This window comes from Amblyomma americanum, chromosome 9 (genome assembly GCF_052857255.1).
Source record: "Amblyomma americanum isolate KBUSLIRL-KWMA chromosome 9, ASM5285725v1, whole genome shotgun sequence".
Lineage (NCBI taxonomy): Eukaryota > Metazoa > Arthropoda > Arachnida > Ixodida > Ixodidae > Amblyomma > Amblyomma americanum.
In genome coordinates, this window is record NC_135505.1 from 3984986 (window position 1) to 3999919 (window position 14934).

Sequence of the window (14934 nt, forward strand, 5' to 3'; positions counted from 1 at the left end):
ATCAAAAACACTCGCGCTGTAACGCTTATTTTAGACGCATTTATTGTGTGTAACTCCTATATAGGTAGCTTTATGGGTTACCGGGATTAGAGTATACTCCTTCTTCTTGTGAACGCGTCCTTTTCTTTTGGTTTTTCCGGAATCGTCAATCTGTAACAGGCTGAGTTTTTTCTGAAGGAATAGGGCGGTGGGTTCTCGCCAAGTGCCGGAATGTTCGGTTTTGACGTTCTTTTGTTCTTGCCCCGTGTAAGCTGCTCGCTAACTGAGAAAGAAGAACAAGAGAAGGTTCGGTGTGGCACCAACTACAGGAACAAGATTGTGCATGGCAGAACGAACGTCACTTAACAGACTGCGCTCAGCTGTGGCAATGTCCGCCAGACGGGCCGCTGCGTTCGCCAACCTCAGCACGGCAGCCCCATATACAGACGCACCACGTGGAGACCATCGGCCTAAGCATTGCGATTCCTGCAGGCACGCCGCTTTGCGCCCGCGCAAATGTTCTCAGTGGTGCGAGAGGAAGAAAAGAGCGCGAAATGGAAATTGAAAGTTTACTTCTCCAACACAGTGAGAAAGAGGGAACAAAAATTAAGCTGCCTAAGACTGTTGAAGTAGCACCCAGTGCTCCAGGCATACATGGACAGCAGTATGTTAGCGTAATCTCGCCTGAGTGCAACATATATTCCCTTCAAGAAGAGTAAAGAAAAAGAAACAGTATAACGCTCACCGCGCGTAACAAAAATAAAATGGACATACGTTTTATGCTTGCGGGGCTTAACGTCCCAAAGCGACTCAGGCTATGAGGGACGGCACAGTGAAGGGCTGCGGAAATTTCTACCGCGTAGGGATCTTTAACGAGCACTGATATCGCACAGTACACGGGCCTCTAGAATTTCGCCTCCATATCGAAATTCGACCGCCGTGACAGGGATCAAGCCCGCTTCTTTCGGGTCAGCAGCCGAGCGTTATAACCACTGAGTCACCACGGCGGCCGAAAGTGGACAGACATAAAAATGAAAAACCGCATACATTACAATACACCATACTTATTTACCATGAAAGCACAATAGATTCGAGAATGCACATGACGGACAATAACCAACTGCGCGAGATTTCTTTCAAACATATTTTATTTTCATCCAGCATGTTAAGGTAATGTGCTACGCTGTAGGATTTTTCTTGAAGCCTTCCAGGTAACGAGATTTGGTAACGAGATTTGGCCCTGACAAATAAGTAAGTGAGGTGTCCATCTACTTGTGCAGGAAGGAACTAGAATTTCTTGGAAAGTGTTAGTGCTTTGTCCCTGAAGAGGGAAGGAGGCGCAATGAACCAATGAACCTCTTGCCCTATGCGCAGTTAAGTGTATACAGAGTCTACTACCAACTAGCTCCCTACGCTCTGTTCTGGATTAAAAATAACAATATAATAATCGTTAATTTTCCATCAATCTGATGGGGAGGCTGGCGAAAAAAGCTGAACAGTCTGTTTGACTTGTTCCCTCCTACCCAAAGAAAGTGCACATTTAGATGCAATAAAGGCAGACAGTTGAGGAGCGACAAAAAGAAAAACACATTTTTGATTTTATAAAATCTAAGCACATTCATTGCAAACATCTGCCTAACATGCAAACATACGAACACACACCCAAACAAGTGAATATGGAACAAACATGACATAAAGAAAAACGCGACTAGAACTTGAAATAATGATGTTCGAGCAATTCCAATAATTATTTTATATTCACATTTCGAGTAGAAATCATATTCACAAAAGCAAAGACACACTTACACATGTAAAAGGGTATATCTCTGATTATAATAAGTTTAAGGAAGAAAACGCATTAGAAACGTATGAAAGCAAGGCGAAGTCTGTGGATTGGATAAAAATTGGCGCAGAGGTTGACGATGTTAAGGGGAATACACCTATAGGCTAGAAAAAAAAAATTTAACCGCTATTTTCCTGATTTTTTTTCTACCTTTATGACGTGTATCTTATAAATACTTATTTCTGGAAGTTTTCGGTTTATCATTTGGGTCCATAGGTCGTCCTTCACATCTCTATATTCATAATTAAGGTCCTTGCTACGTGCATCATACAGAGGAGTTTTCTTGAACAAAGAAGCCAGAGTAGAGAGGAAGGTTATGTTTTCTTTAGCATCGTTTGTGTAACTTAACACAGGTTGTGTGTATTCATCAGAGTAATTCTCATAATTCCCAACCTTACAAGTTGCCTTCATTTGCCGCTTGGTCGGCCAGCCCTCCACTTTCGGCGTTGATTCTGACGACTGGAAAGCACCCGGTTTCAGAACTCTTCGCCGCAGCTTACTGCTAAGTAGGATTGTTACGCATCTGAAAACTTATTTTGCAGTCACGACAAGGCAGAACAAAGTTCGAGTGTTCATAAGAGAGCTGCAGTGGACTGTGGACGTAGTTCAGAAGAGTTAATTGATCGGCCATCTGGTTTTCAGCCATTATATTCATCTCATTCAGCGCAAAAGATGTTGCTAATATTGAACGCACGCACCTTGTAGACCACTTGCAGCGAATGTACACCCCGTTTCTTTTGCGTAAGAACACTAGACAGCAGTGGGCAAGAAGGGTTCTCTGGCGGGCTAGTTGGTGCTTCTCGTTTATTAGTAAACTGGACGAAAGAAACAGGGACAAAGACAAGAAACACGTACACACACAAAGCGCAGACTTCCGACTTTCATCCGAAGACCCTTCGAGCATTCTTTTTATATTCACCAAACCACCACATGACACAGCCGGGATCAAACACAGCAGAAAAGTTTAACAGTTGAGTAGAGCCAATCTAAAAACCCCCCGTGTGTGCATGCCTACACACCCTTGATACCTAGATAAAAGGAGAGAGGAAAGTAAAAAGCTGACGGTGAAGCTAAAAATTCAAAGAGAACGAAATATGAAAATGGCCGAACCATGTATTACGAGCGAAAACTTTCTAAGCAAAAGGGATGATACGTGGAACCAAGAGTAACAACACTAAAAGATGAAGGTGCGAGCACTAAAAAGTAAGCAGAAAAGCATAAAAGTGAAGCCATATGAATGATACAAAACAAGATTAACAACGAGGCTAAAACCGTGAAACCGAGAGTGAATCATGGAAACAACAATAAACAAAGGTAAAGGCGACGCGAAAATGACAAAGGCTAAAACCAGGCTAAAATCTATGAAGGATGGAAACAGCAAGTGCGAAGAGCAACGAAGAACGAAAACCTGTGTGTGTCATGCCTTACGCGCACCGAGTGCCACACAATTTAAAGAAGGTTGCAGGAAGATACGGCGTCCAACTCGTGTTTGCGGCGCCATGTAAGCCCGCTGAAGTCTGTGATGTCATGAACAGAGACGATAGACAGCAAAGATGCACCTTAAATCACAACCTTGAGTACACGGAATGTGCCAGAGAAGTTATCTGCCAGGTTTCACTATCCCGTGGAAAGATATTCATTGGCCAAACTGGGCGATGTTTCAACGAGATGGCGGCTCAACACGTTCGCAATCTGTCTACCAACTCAGGAGGCAGTGTAGACTGACATTGTAAGGAGTGCAAAAAAAGAGATTGCCACCCATTTCTCGAAAGCAAAAAGTTCCTGGCTACGGCTAGAAGCAAAACAGAAAGGGAAATAATTCAGTCTTCTTAATCGCAAAGTGCGAACAATTGTGTGAGCGCACCGTCCATTCTGTTTTCCAGTAAAGAAATCTCATTTTTAGAAAGTAACATTTTAAACTGGAAGCACAAGAAACATACACTCGCCAAAGAAAAAAATATTTAACACATGACGTTTCGAGACCCGTACGGGTCCCTTGTTCATAATGAGGATGGGCGGAATGGGCCACTACTTATAAGCGGACTAGACTGCACAGTGAGTGGGCGTAGATATCGGGGAGATTCCCTCTCGTCCTGTAGATAGCATTCTTGGTCGTCTGTATGTAAAATGGTTAGAGAAGTAATCGTGAAGATAAAGGTTTCTTCGTGTCCAAGATTGTGGCGTTCTCCCAGTCAATGGAGTGCTGCATCCTTTGGGCATGCTCTGCAAGTGCGTTGGAGGAAGTGCGACCTTTCTTGACGTCATTCTTGTGTTCCCTTATTTTTCTTTTAAAATCGCCTGACTCGCCAATGTATGATGCATCGCTTTAAACTGTCCTTTTTAACCCTGCACATTTACTCTTGTTATTTGTTGCCATCCCTCATAGATTTTAGCCCGGTTTTAGCCTTTGCCATTCTCGTGTCGCCTTTGTCTTTGTTTATGGTGGTTCCATTTTCTTTCTCGGTTTCACGGTTTCAGCCTCGTTGTTGATCTTGTTGTGTATCATTCATATGGTTTCACTTTTATGCTTTTCTGCATACTTTTTAGTGCTTACACCTTCATCTTTACTTTTGTTACTGTTGGTTTCACATCTCATCCCTTTTGCTTAATAAGCTTTCGCTCGTAACACATGACGGAACATATAGCGCGAAGAAACCAGTGCGAACAATGAAAGAAACACCACGAGTGCTATACTTTCAACTAAGTTTATTCATTGTGTGTGAAGTTCTTATACAGGCTGAATATCGCAGAAAAGCTACCAGGCTATCATGGCGTTATTCACCACATAACACCCACTTACTTTTTATTTACATCATCAAGGAAATCAGTTTCTTTCTTTGAGAGCGAGATAGAGGCTGCACTAACACATTTATTTTTAAGTTTTCGTATCTGTCTGGGTTCTACAATCTCTCGTATTAGTTGCTGTTTATTCTTACTTATGATTCGGCATTCTTTGAAAACTGGATGGCACTCGTGGTGTCTCTTTCTTTGTTCGTCCTGGTGTCCTAGCGCTTTAAGTCGTCATGGCAAACCAACTCGCCCGAACAGCCACTCTGATCGCGTAATACATGGTTCGGTCGTTTCCATATTTCGTTCTCTTTGAATTTTTGGTTTCACCATCAGGTTTTTACCTTCCTCTCTCCTTTTATCTAGGTATCAAGGGTGTGTAGGCATGCACACACGTGGGGTTTTCAACACTGGTTCTCCAGATTGGCTCTACTAAACTGTTAAACTGATCTGCTGTGTTGGACCCTCGCTGTGTCGTGTGGTGGTTTGGGGCTTATAAATGGAATGCTCGAAGCGTTTTTCGAATAAAAGCTGGAAGTCTGCGCTCTGTGTGTATAAGTCTTTCTGGTCTTTGTCCCTGTTTCTTTCGCGCAGTTTAATCATGAACGAGCAGTGGGCAAAAAAGTGCTAGTGAAACACTAGATGCTTATTTCAACAGAAAAGCGGGACAAGATTGTGTCAGTGATACTTCCCTCGCTCTCTCCACGACAGGGAGATAAATCTTCTTTCACACCTCATCTGTTGACTTCCCGCGTGCTCATATCCACGATCCCTTACAAGGTGACGTCTGCAGCGAAAATGTATATGCTCTGATCTTTCTTCGAATGAATCAGTTGTGAGCAGCGTTTCGTCCTGCGCGTTCGTTTCTGTTGTCTGGTGTGTGTTTTACGCTAAATGAGAAGAATACATTGGCTGTGGACGTAGTTTGCCTGAAGATCTTCACTTCGAGCCGAAGCCTGTCCTCTTTGCAGGGCATGTACGTGGGCTGCCACATCGACGTGTCCACTGGCATGCTCACGTTCAGTGCTGACGGCCACATGACCAGGCAACGCTTCAAGGTACGCCACGTGCTCCATTTCTTTGACGGTTGACGTTGTGACCCTGAATTTTGTCTGCAGTACTCCAGTAACCGGCCCTTGCGGGGCGGTTGCCATCGATGTTTCTGCAGAAAGCTTAAAATGCAGTTCCGATGTCGTAGCAGTAGAAGCTACACGGGGCCAAAATGCCTCGTTGGTCTTGAAATTCAGCCACTGCCCGGGGGAAGTGACGTCACCACACCGGAGGTGACGTCTCTTCCAGTGAAGGCGTCGACAGCAGCTAATATTCGCATTGCCAACACCTAATAAAGTTAGGTGCCCCTATGAATTTTTTTATTGTGGGAAAGTCAATATTTTGACAGCGGAATGCAAGCAGATTCTTGGTAGAGCATGATTACTTAGTCTTTGTCAGCACCGGTTACTTTTGATCGTTGTTTATAGATGCATATGTTAATGGCAGTGGTAGCGTTAAGGATAGGTGCGCTTGCATGGTACGCGCATGTTGTGAGTTTTTTATACCCAAGATCGTCTGCAGCAATCGATTCTTCTGTTGGCTGGATTTCTTACATTGGTCAGTGGATATTTGAATATCTAGGTCGCCCGAGAGACAGGGACTGTGGAACAGCAGAGGGAGGACAGCCCCCCCCACCGTTTCTGCAAAGAAAGCAGTGCCCCCCCCCCCCCCCCCCCCCCCTCTATATCTGCTTGCACTCAGAACAGGTTTCTGAGAAACACTTTATTTTTAGGACGTTATTAATCTAAAGCACAGTGAGCTGAGCTGATTGGTTTCATAGCCAGTAACACAGCCGTTTGTTTCAGTAATCTGAACCAATAATCTCCCAACAAACCGCCGCGATAGCTCAGTGGATGTGGAGCTCGGCTAGACGCGGGTTCGATCCCCACCATGGTGGTCAAATTTCGATGGATGCGAAATTCTGGAGGCCAGTGTACTGAGCGATGTCAGTGCCCCACTAAAGAACCCCAGGCGTTCGAAATTTTTCGAGACTTTCACTACGGCGCCTCTCATAGCTTGAGCCGCTTTGGGACGTTAAACTCCCAGAAAGCAATAATGCCCCAACAGAAGTCTTGATTTACTCACCCCTATTCATGAGAATGATGAGCAGAATTGAAACAGACTGTGCGCATATTTTTAATACATTCGATGACTCGTCGTTTCTACATCTGCTCAATTAAATTTACATTTCATATGCGTACACCTGTGAAACGTCTAAAAGAGAATAGTATTAACAAAAATAATATTAACAAATATTTAAGTAAACCATGAAGTAGATAAATGCTTCAAAACAGAACATTGAAATCCCCCGTCCCATCGCCTTAAAAAAAAAAAATTCCGGAGTCCGTGCCCACAGAGGTCGAAATTGCTTAATTTTCACTGTAATGGACTACCCGAGAAATTTGTCGCGTTTTTTTTTAGGGGGGGGGGTGGAGGGGGTAGGTATGTAGAATTGTGGGTTTGGGAAATTATGGCCTTAGGCAAATATCTACACTAACCTGGCATTTCCACTGATACAAACGCAGTCATCCTCATCCGTGAAAGACTTGTCGCCCGGGATTCGCTTGAACTGCGATTATAGCGTCACTCTGCAAGACATCTACGAAGAGGAAGAAAATTACGAAACCTGATGTGCGAATTTTTCGCACTGTGCCGACAAACTTGTTATGAGGTTTCCCGTCGATTTCGTTGCTCTAGCCAGCTTTTACAGGAACCGTGCGGCCAAACGACTGTTGTCTTGTCATGCCTCTCGCTGTAACTGTGTGAGCCAACTCGCCCAGCTTTCCGTCCTCCAGAGAGCGGAAGAAATAGAGGCTGTGAGAAAGACTCGAAACTCGCCTTTGTAACAACTGGAGCTCAAGTACCAAAAAGAGCGCCTCAAAGCATAACACTCTGATGATGTCACATGGGCGGAAATTCAATCTTCTCGCCAGAGTGACTCGGAAGTGTATAGGGGAAAACAACTGCACAGCTGCCGCGATAGCCCAGATATTGCCCCTCCGAACGTAGTATTCGTTTCTTATTTTTGTTCTCTGATGATCAACCCACCAGATGGAGCCGGGCACCAAGCTGTTCCCGGCGGCCTTCTTCGAGGCGACCAGTAAGGAGGTGATTCAGTTCGAGCTGGGCCGCACGCCCACCACGCTGCCCCTGTCCGCTGCACTGCTGCACACCACCAGCAAGCACCTGACGCCGCAGCTGCCGCCGAGACTCAAGGTCCGTCAGATGCTTAGGCAGCTTCTGAAACAGAACAATCTTCCTAGAAATGGCAAATCAGATATTTCATTACTATGAAATGCAACCAAGGGCAAAAATGTCCCCATTCGAGTGGTCCCAACCTGCAGGTGCAGTGTCTGCAGCCGTACGTGTGGGCCCGGGTGCCCAACGTGAACCTGCGTCCGCACGCCCTCCGGCTGTCCGAAGTGCGCGGTTGGAGCATGCTGTGCGAGGACCCGCTCTCCATGCTGGCGCTGCACATCCCCGAGGAAGACCGCTGCATCGACGTCCTCGAGCTCATCGAGAATGAGCGCCTGCTCAAGTGAGTTCCCGCGAGCACAGGGTTGGTTCCCATCTCAAACTGCCTCTCTGTCGCAGCTTCCACGCACACACCCTGTCGCTGTACGGGGCGCTGTGCTTCCAGGGCAACCACCGGGCCGCGCACATGATCTGCTCGCACGTGGACGAGAAGCAGCTCATGTACGCCATCCAGAGCGAGTACCTGTCCGGACCGCTGCGCACCGGCTTCACGGACCTGCTCATCTCCCTGCACCTCGAGTTCCACGCGTACGCCAGGTAACAGCCGCCCGCCCGAGAAGGAGGCAGTGTGACGCATTGAGTGGTGCCCACCGCAGGAGCCTGACGCAGAACGAGTTCATCGTGCCCTTGGGTCCGGACATCCGCGCCCTCTACGAAGACCCCTGCACGGCGCACTCCTTCTCCACCTTGGAGTGCGTCTCCATACGGCCCGAGATGTCCTTCTCTGAGACCAGGTAACACAAGTGTCCTCTGCTCTGTGTCGTTCCTGTCTGAGCACCATAGGGGTGTACCCCGCAGAAGCGAACCAGGCATGTTTTCTCGCCATTTCTCTTCGCACACCTCACAGCGTCGCACATCGCATGGTATACGCAGGAAACGTGGAATTATGAGCATGCGGCATTTCACTGCTACCGGCAGCTTGAATCGTTGGAATTGCGAAACCTAGAATCGAAATGCAGGGGTGCCTTGAGGGGGGGTCTATAGCAGACGGAGATCACCTGATTCCAGGCACTTTTCTTCATCCACTAAGTGTCAATATCTGCGTTTTATGGACCTCCGAGAAGTTATGTTCCATGTTTGAGTCAAATCACGTCACTTAGATCCAAAAATCGCTATTTTAACCAATTTTCCCGGCAGGAGTTTAGACAAATGTCCGACTTCGCGCTGTTCGTCGGTATTACTGAAGGAAAAAGTGCAGGAATTTGCCCAGCAATACTCACGACACGTGTTTGCGGCGCTTGGGTGGACGTCAAAGAATAATTACTCCCTTATTACAAATCTACTCCCCCTTGGGGGTTTCCCCTAAACATTTGACCAGCTCTGTTTTCACTTATAGTTATTGATCAATTCGCTCTCGCCCTACAATAGGCTTACCATCCCGGTTAGCTCAGCTGGTAGAGCGACTGCTCTGGTGTGGCTGTGGTCCCGGGTTCAAACCCCGGACCAGGAGGACTTTTTCTTGAACTACGAAGTTTCTGAGAAAGCTATTTAGCTTTCTTCTGTAGCCGTATGGCTGCGCTTGGGTGGTCGTCAAAGAGTAACTATTCCCTTATTGCATTTTGTCTTCTGCGCTCAGCAACATAATTCAGTCAGGGGCGAGCCACCAGAAAAAAAAATTAGAGGGCTCCTCAGGCTATACTTACGTGCTTTGAATTTTTATTTGTATTGAAATTTATTTTCATTTTTTTTTACTTTCTTCCTTTGATAATGAAACACCTATCGTGACGCAGCGCATGTTCACTCTTGTTCTCCACAAGACTATGAATCGCGTGCTCGCGTCGCATTCTGGAAGTGCAGGGTTCAATTCCCCGCACCTTCGAAAGAAATTTTATTCGTGTTTGCCTGATCACGTGGGTTTTGGGACGCCATTTTTTCTGGACATCGCGTTCTGGAAAAGTTGGCGGCCATCACTATATACTAAAAGAAAAGTTGCAAAGAATCTGGCAAAGGCAATAAGATCGTAAATGAGAAGTATGATCTTTTAAGTGGCTTCTAGAACGCAGGCTAGTGTCAGCTTGCCTTAACTACCGTAGTTACTCCCAAGTTGGTAGATACATTCTAACTACCGTAACTGCTGATAAAAACAAATTTGTAGGTCGCCGAGCGAAAGCCCGAGTCGCCAACCTGAGATTAATGTGACCGGTTACGCACGGCGCCACGAGAATTTCTACTGCTTCCTCTATATTGCTCAGCAGGCAGCCTAAACGTGATGTAGGACATTCTTCAGGGTCAGCTGGTTCACCGATGGTAAAGAGCAAAACCTTGCGATGAAAACGGAGCTATATTCATATTTTTTATTGTCATTCCAGGTACATCTCCAATATACAATGCTGAGCGGATCCATAGCCAAAGGCTAGTAACGAATCTATACACATGAATATGGAAAAGTGAGGCGCTAGAGTGCACTCAAGCACACAAGACAACACATTAAAAATGAAAAAACAACAGCAGCAAATATTGCACGTCTCATCCAAATATGTCATAAAATTAAGCCAACAACTTTTTCACACCAACATTGCAAAATTAACACTGCTATGCAGGCGAACACATACATGAATATAAGGTAAATAAATATACACTTTACACACCACCAGCAAAAAATGCACTGTATGATCCACGCTGCGCACATGTTAACCAATACGGTTAAAGCATATAACCTATGAATAAATGCCCTTTACTTATTGTTCGCATTATAAGAGCATCGTTAAAATACAGCACCAAAATATTTTTCCAGTGTTCTTCTGTTAGAACTATGGAAAGGAGAAAGAATGCTCAAGGGAAGATCATTCCAAGCTTTCACTCCTGTGTACTTCAAGCGGCGGTGGCCATTCATGTTATAAGAGGAAGGTATCAAAAAGTTGCCTTCGGACGCAGCGCCTGAATTTCTATGAGAAGTTGAAAATATATTTAACGGAAAGGGAATCTTGTTGTGTATTATCCTGTATACCAGTAAAGTGGAGCGGTAATCACGCAGTGTAAGTAAGGGCATTATTTTGGAGTCCATAAACAGCGGTCGTGACGGGGTGCCACGTGCTGCCCAGTTAACAAACCGCAGAGCTCTATTCTGTAATAATATGCAAGGTTCAAGATAAGCACGATATATAAATCCCCGAGCCTCAATGCAGTATGCGATATTTGACTGAAAGATACAAAAATAAATTGTCCTCAAAGCTGCCATATCAAAATACTTTCGTGCTTTTGACAAAACGAAGCACGGATATGACAGCTTTTTACTGAGAATGTCTAAACTCGGTTTCCAGTTTAATTCACAGTCCAGTGTGATGCCTAGGTAAGGAACTGTTAAGACTTGTTGCAGTTCTGTGCTGCCTATCTGCATATTTGAATTAGAGAAAACCTAGCGCCAAAACCATGCAAACCACAAGGACGAACGACGACGAGACAAAAGCGCTTGTGTCTCGTCGTCGTTGGTCCTTTGGTTTGCATTTTTTCGGCGCGAGGTTTTTCTCTAATTCAAGTACGCACCAACTATCCCAAAAAGTGGTGTTAAACTAGCTGTATATGACAAAGGAGCATCTTCCTGCGCCTATAAGCTGATTTAAAGATAATGTATTTAGTTTTGACAGCATTCAATGATGGTTTATTTGACAAAAAAAAGGCCTCCACCGTCTGGAAGACGTTGAAGTAACGAGCGTTAGCTTTATTGGCCATGCGTGAAACGAGTCTTTCCGCATCCACATAACTTTTCCACCTAGCGGAGTGATCGACGCCTAGCGCCATCTGGGAAGGCACAACCAATTTTAATGGCCGCCTTCTTTGATTCGAGAAACCGAAACTATACCGCCCTTTCGTTCCTTGACGTCATACTGGGGGAGAGAGGGGGAAAGGATAGGAGGGCACAACGAATTTTAATGACCGCCATCTTGGATTCGAGAAATCGAAAATGTGCCGCCATTTCGTCCCCTGACGTTATACTCACATAGTTTCACCTATATCCAACATATTAGACCGTGACGTCATCATTGGCGCGCGGCAGGTTGTTGTTTCTACAATGCTATTGTAGATGGCGCTACAAGTCTCAATGCGAGATATGCTGTTTTCTAGTTGCTGCCACAGATGGCGCTGTGATCTCACGGCTGTAGCAGACCCCACAAAATCTTGAACCGTGATGAGTAAGAGCTAACGCTCTTAAAACCACTCATTTATTTATTTAAGTACCCTAAGGGCCCGGATGGGCATTACATAAGGGGAGGGGAAGCAAATAACAGAAATACACAAGGGTTCGCTGCATACATAACACAAATAGAGGAAAAACCACAATGAAAGAACAAAGCTAAATTATCAAACTGGATCGGTTTTATACATCGTGGGCATGGTGAAGTGTGCAATAAACAAAAATAATATGTACATCTACAATGCAAAGCACAGGTACAAGGCGGCAAGTTCAAACAGACTGCAATGCTGCGCCTGATTCAGGAAATGTCAGTAACGATGAGCAGAAAGATGATTCGTTAATCGTCACTATGCTACCAGGTAAAGCAGTTCACTCATTTAGAGCCAAGACTAATGGAGAATTGTGACATTTCTTTGTGCGGGCAAAAATTGTTTCAGTTTTATGCGAATGGTCGGTACGAGATATGTGATGTGCTGTTGTAATTTGCCGGCGTGCTAAAAATGAATGGTTGTAGTAGATGGAGTGGAACAATGACAGGCGAAAGAATTTCCGTCGGATATTCAGGTCTAGAAGATTGAGAGATGGTTTTATTGCAGAAAGGTTCTGGTATAAGGATTACGACAGTAGAATAAATCGTGTTGCCTTATTTTGCACTGATTCTATAGAGCTGGATAGGTTATCTTGGTGGGGAGGCCATACTACCGAACAATATTCTAATAATGCCCGAACTGGAGATGTGTAGGCCTGTAGTTTGGTATGAGGGTTAGCTAGATATAGACGACGTTTAAGAAGGCCTAATTTTTTCAAAGTTTTGCTAGTGATATACTCTGTGTGGCTCTGCCAATTGAGCTATGTTGAAAGAACAACGCATAAATGTTTGAAAGTTGATGAGCGCTCAATGACACCATTATATGTAGTGTAGTTGTTTACTGGAGTTTGTAATTACAGAGTGCAGAGAAGGTCATCTGTTTGGTTTTATCGGTGTTTATTTCCATCTGCCAAACACTGCACCAAGTACTTAACTTATCTAGATCTGAAGCCCTCTGTTTATAATGACTTCCGATTGAGTTTCACTTTTTGAGGTCACTTAAATAGCTGTATCATCGGCGTACATTACTGCGAGAGTACTAGTTAAACAATCCGGCAAGTATCTTATATGAAGAGCAAAAAGTAAAGGTCCCAGAACTCAGATTTGTGGCACCTCCATATGAATCGGCAGGAGGCTAGAAACTTCTCCGTCAACAATGACGCACTGTTTACAACCACACAAATATTTTTTTAAAGAAATCAAGAATTATATCCCTAAATCAATATATCTCGAGTTTCTGACGGTAAATAATATGACCTACAGTATGAAATGCATTGTTAATATCTATAAATACTGCGATTGCAATGTTGTTGTTATCAAGACGTTCATTATTGTTTTCACACAGAGATAATATAGCAATTGCTTTTGGCCTGCTAACTCGAAAACCAGGCTGTTTACGGCAAAGTAAGGTTATTCTTCTCTAAGAACAGCATTACACGACGGGCTAGTAATTTTTCTAACAGGGTATTAACGCAACTGAGCATAGAATTCGGTCTACAATTTCCGAGCTCAATAGGATCGCCATGTTTAAATATCGATAAAGTTATGGCAACCTTTAACGCATCAGGGTAGCTAGCAGAATAGAATGCTTTATTAATTAGTGAGGCCAAAGTTAGGACAAGTGGAGTGATGTTGCACTTAATAAGCGAAATAGAAATTTCATCAATGCCCATCCCCTTTCCTGGCTCAGTTAACTTAACAGTACTTTTGATCTCATCAGCAGTTACTTCTTCGTAGGCGAAACAGGATTCTTTCCGCTTTGGCATAACATTACTATTTACGGGTATTGTGGAATGCAGATTATTGCCTACTGGGCGGAAATTGTCATTAAAGCGATCAACAATGGCATTTGTTAGTGGAGACTCGTCGAAAGTGGGCAGTACTGTTTTGCTGACGGAGGACTGAATAACTGAATTGTTAATATTCCAGATCTTTTTAGAATTATTAGCTCACTTATTTATTTCACCACCATGATATTGCTTCTGCAATCTCATCATGCTCACAGGTTTATTTCTATACGTGTGATACTGCATGCTATAGTATTCATTACTCCTATTGTTTCATTTTAAGAAACCACTAATCGCGTTGCTTCATAACATTTAGCACAGTAGGTGCCATCCAAGTATAAATAGGTTTCATATTGTGTTGTTATTTTATGATGGTTCTGCTACATTATTTGACCAACAACTTTACCTTTCCAATTAAAAGATCACAGTGCGCATTGGCAACTAAGGATTCTAATTCCTTGAAATTTATATCTGAAATTAGCCTTGAGAATGTCGTATAGCTTATTTTATTTCTCGTTTTAGATTTGAAGTTTGAGTTTTTGGGTTTAGCTTCAGGAAAATATAATGAAGCAGCAGAACAGTGTTCAGTAAAAGCTGTTTCGAAGGCGCCAACTAAACAATTCAGAGGCTCAAAATTACATAGCATACGATCAAGACAGGCTGAGATAACAGGTTGACCAACACTGTTCCGAAATCGAGTTATTGATCAATTCGCTCTCGCCCTACTGTAAGCTTCCCGTCGCGGTTAGTTCAGTTAGTAGAGCAACTGATCCGGTAAAGCGGTGGTCCCGGGTTCGAACCCCGGACCAAGAGGAATTAATCTTTTACTGCAAAGTTTCTGACCGTAGCCGTATGGCTGTGCTTGTATGGATGTCAAAGAGTAATTACTCTCAGATTACAGGTTGAGATAGTACTTGTGACACGCGTAGAACATGAAACGTAATTCATGGATGCAGCTGGCAAAGGACAGGGTTAATTGGAGAGACATGGGAGAGGCCTTTGCCCTGCAGTG

The 14934-nt window shown here is 44.2% G+C and overlaps 1 protein-coding gene and 1 non-coding gene across 2 annotated transcripts in view; both read left to right on the top strand.

Annotated features, from left to right (window-relative positions):
• RyR (Ryanodine receptor) overlaps positions 1-14934 on the top strand; it is a 1185515-nt gene that overhangs the window by 402422 nt on the left and 768159 nt on the right. The window contains 5 exon segments of the mRNA XM_077638630.1: positions 5581-5667; positions 7712-7876; positions 8005-8198; positions 8255-8452; positions 8512-8649. Of these exon segments, the coding sequence (XP_077494756.1) occupies positions 5581-5667; positions 7712-7876; positions 8005-8198; positions 8255-8452; positions 8512-8649 (782 nt within the window).
• Positions 9292-9365, top strand: TRNAT-GGU (transfer RNA threonine (anticodon GGU)). The gene has a single exon. It is a non-coding gene; the product is annotated as a tRNA-Thr (tRNA).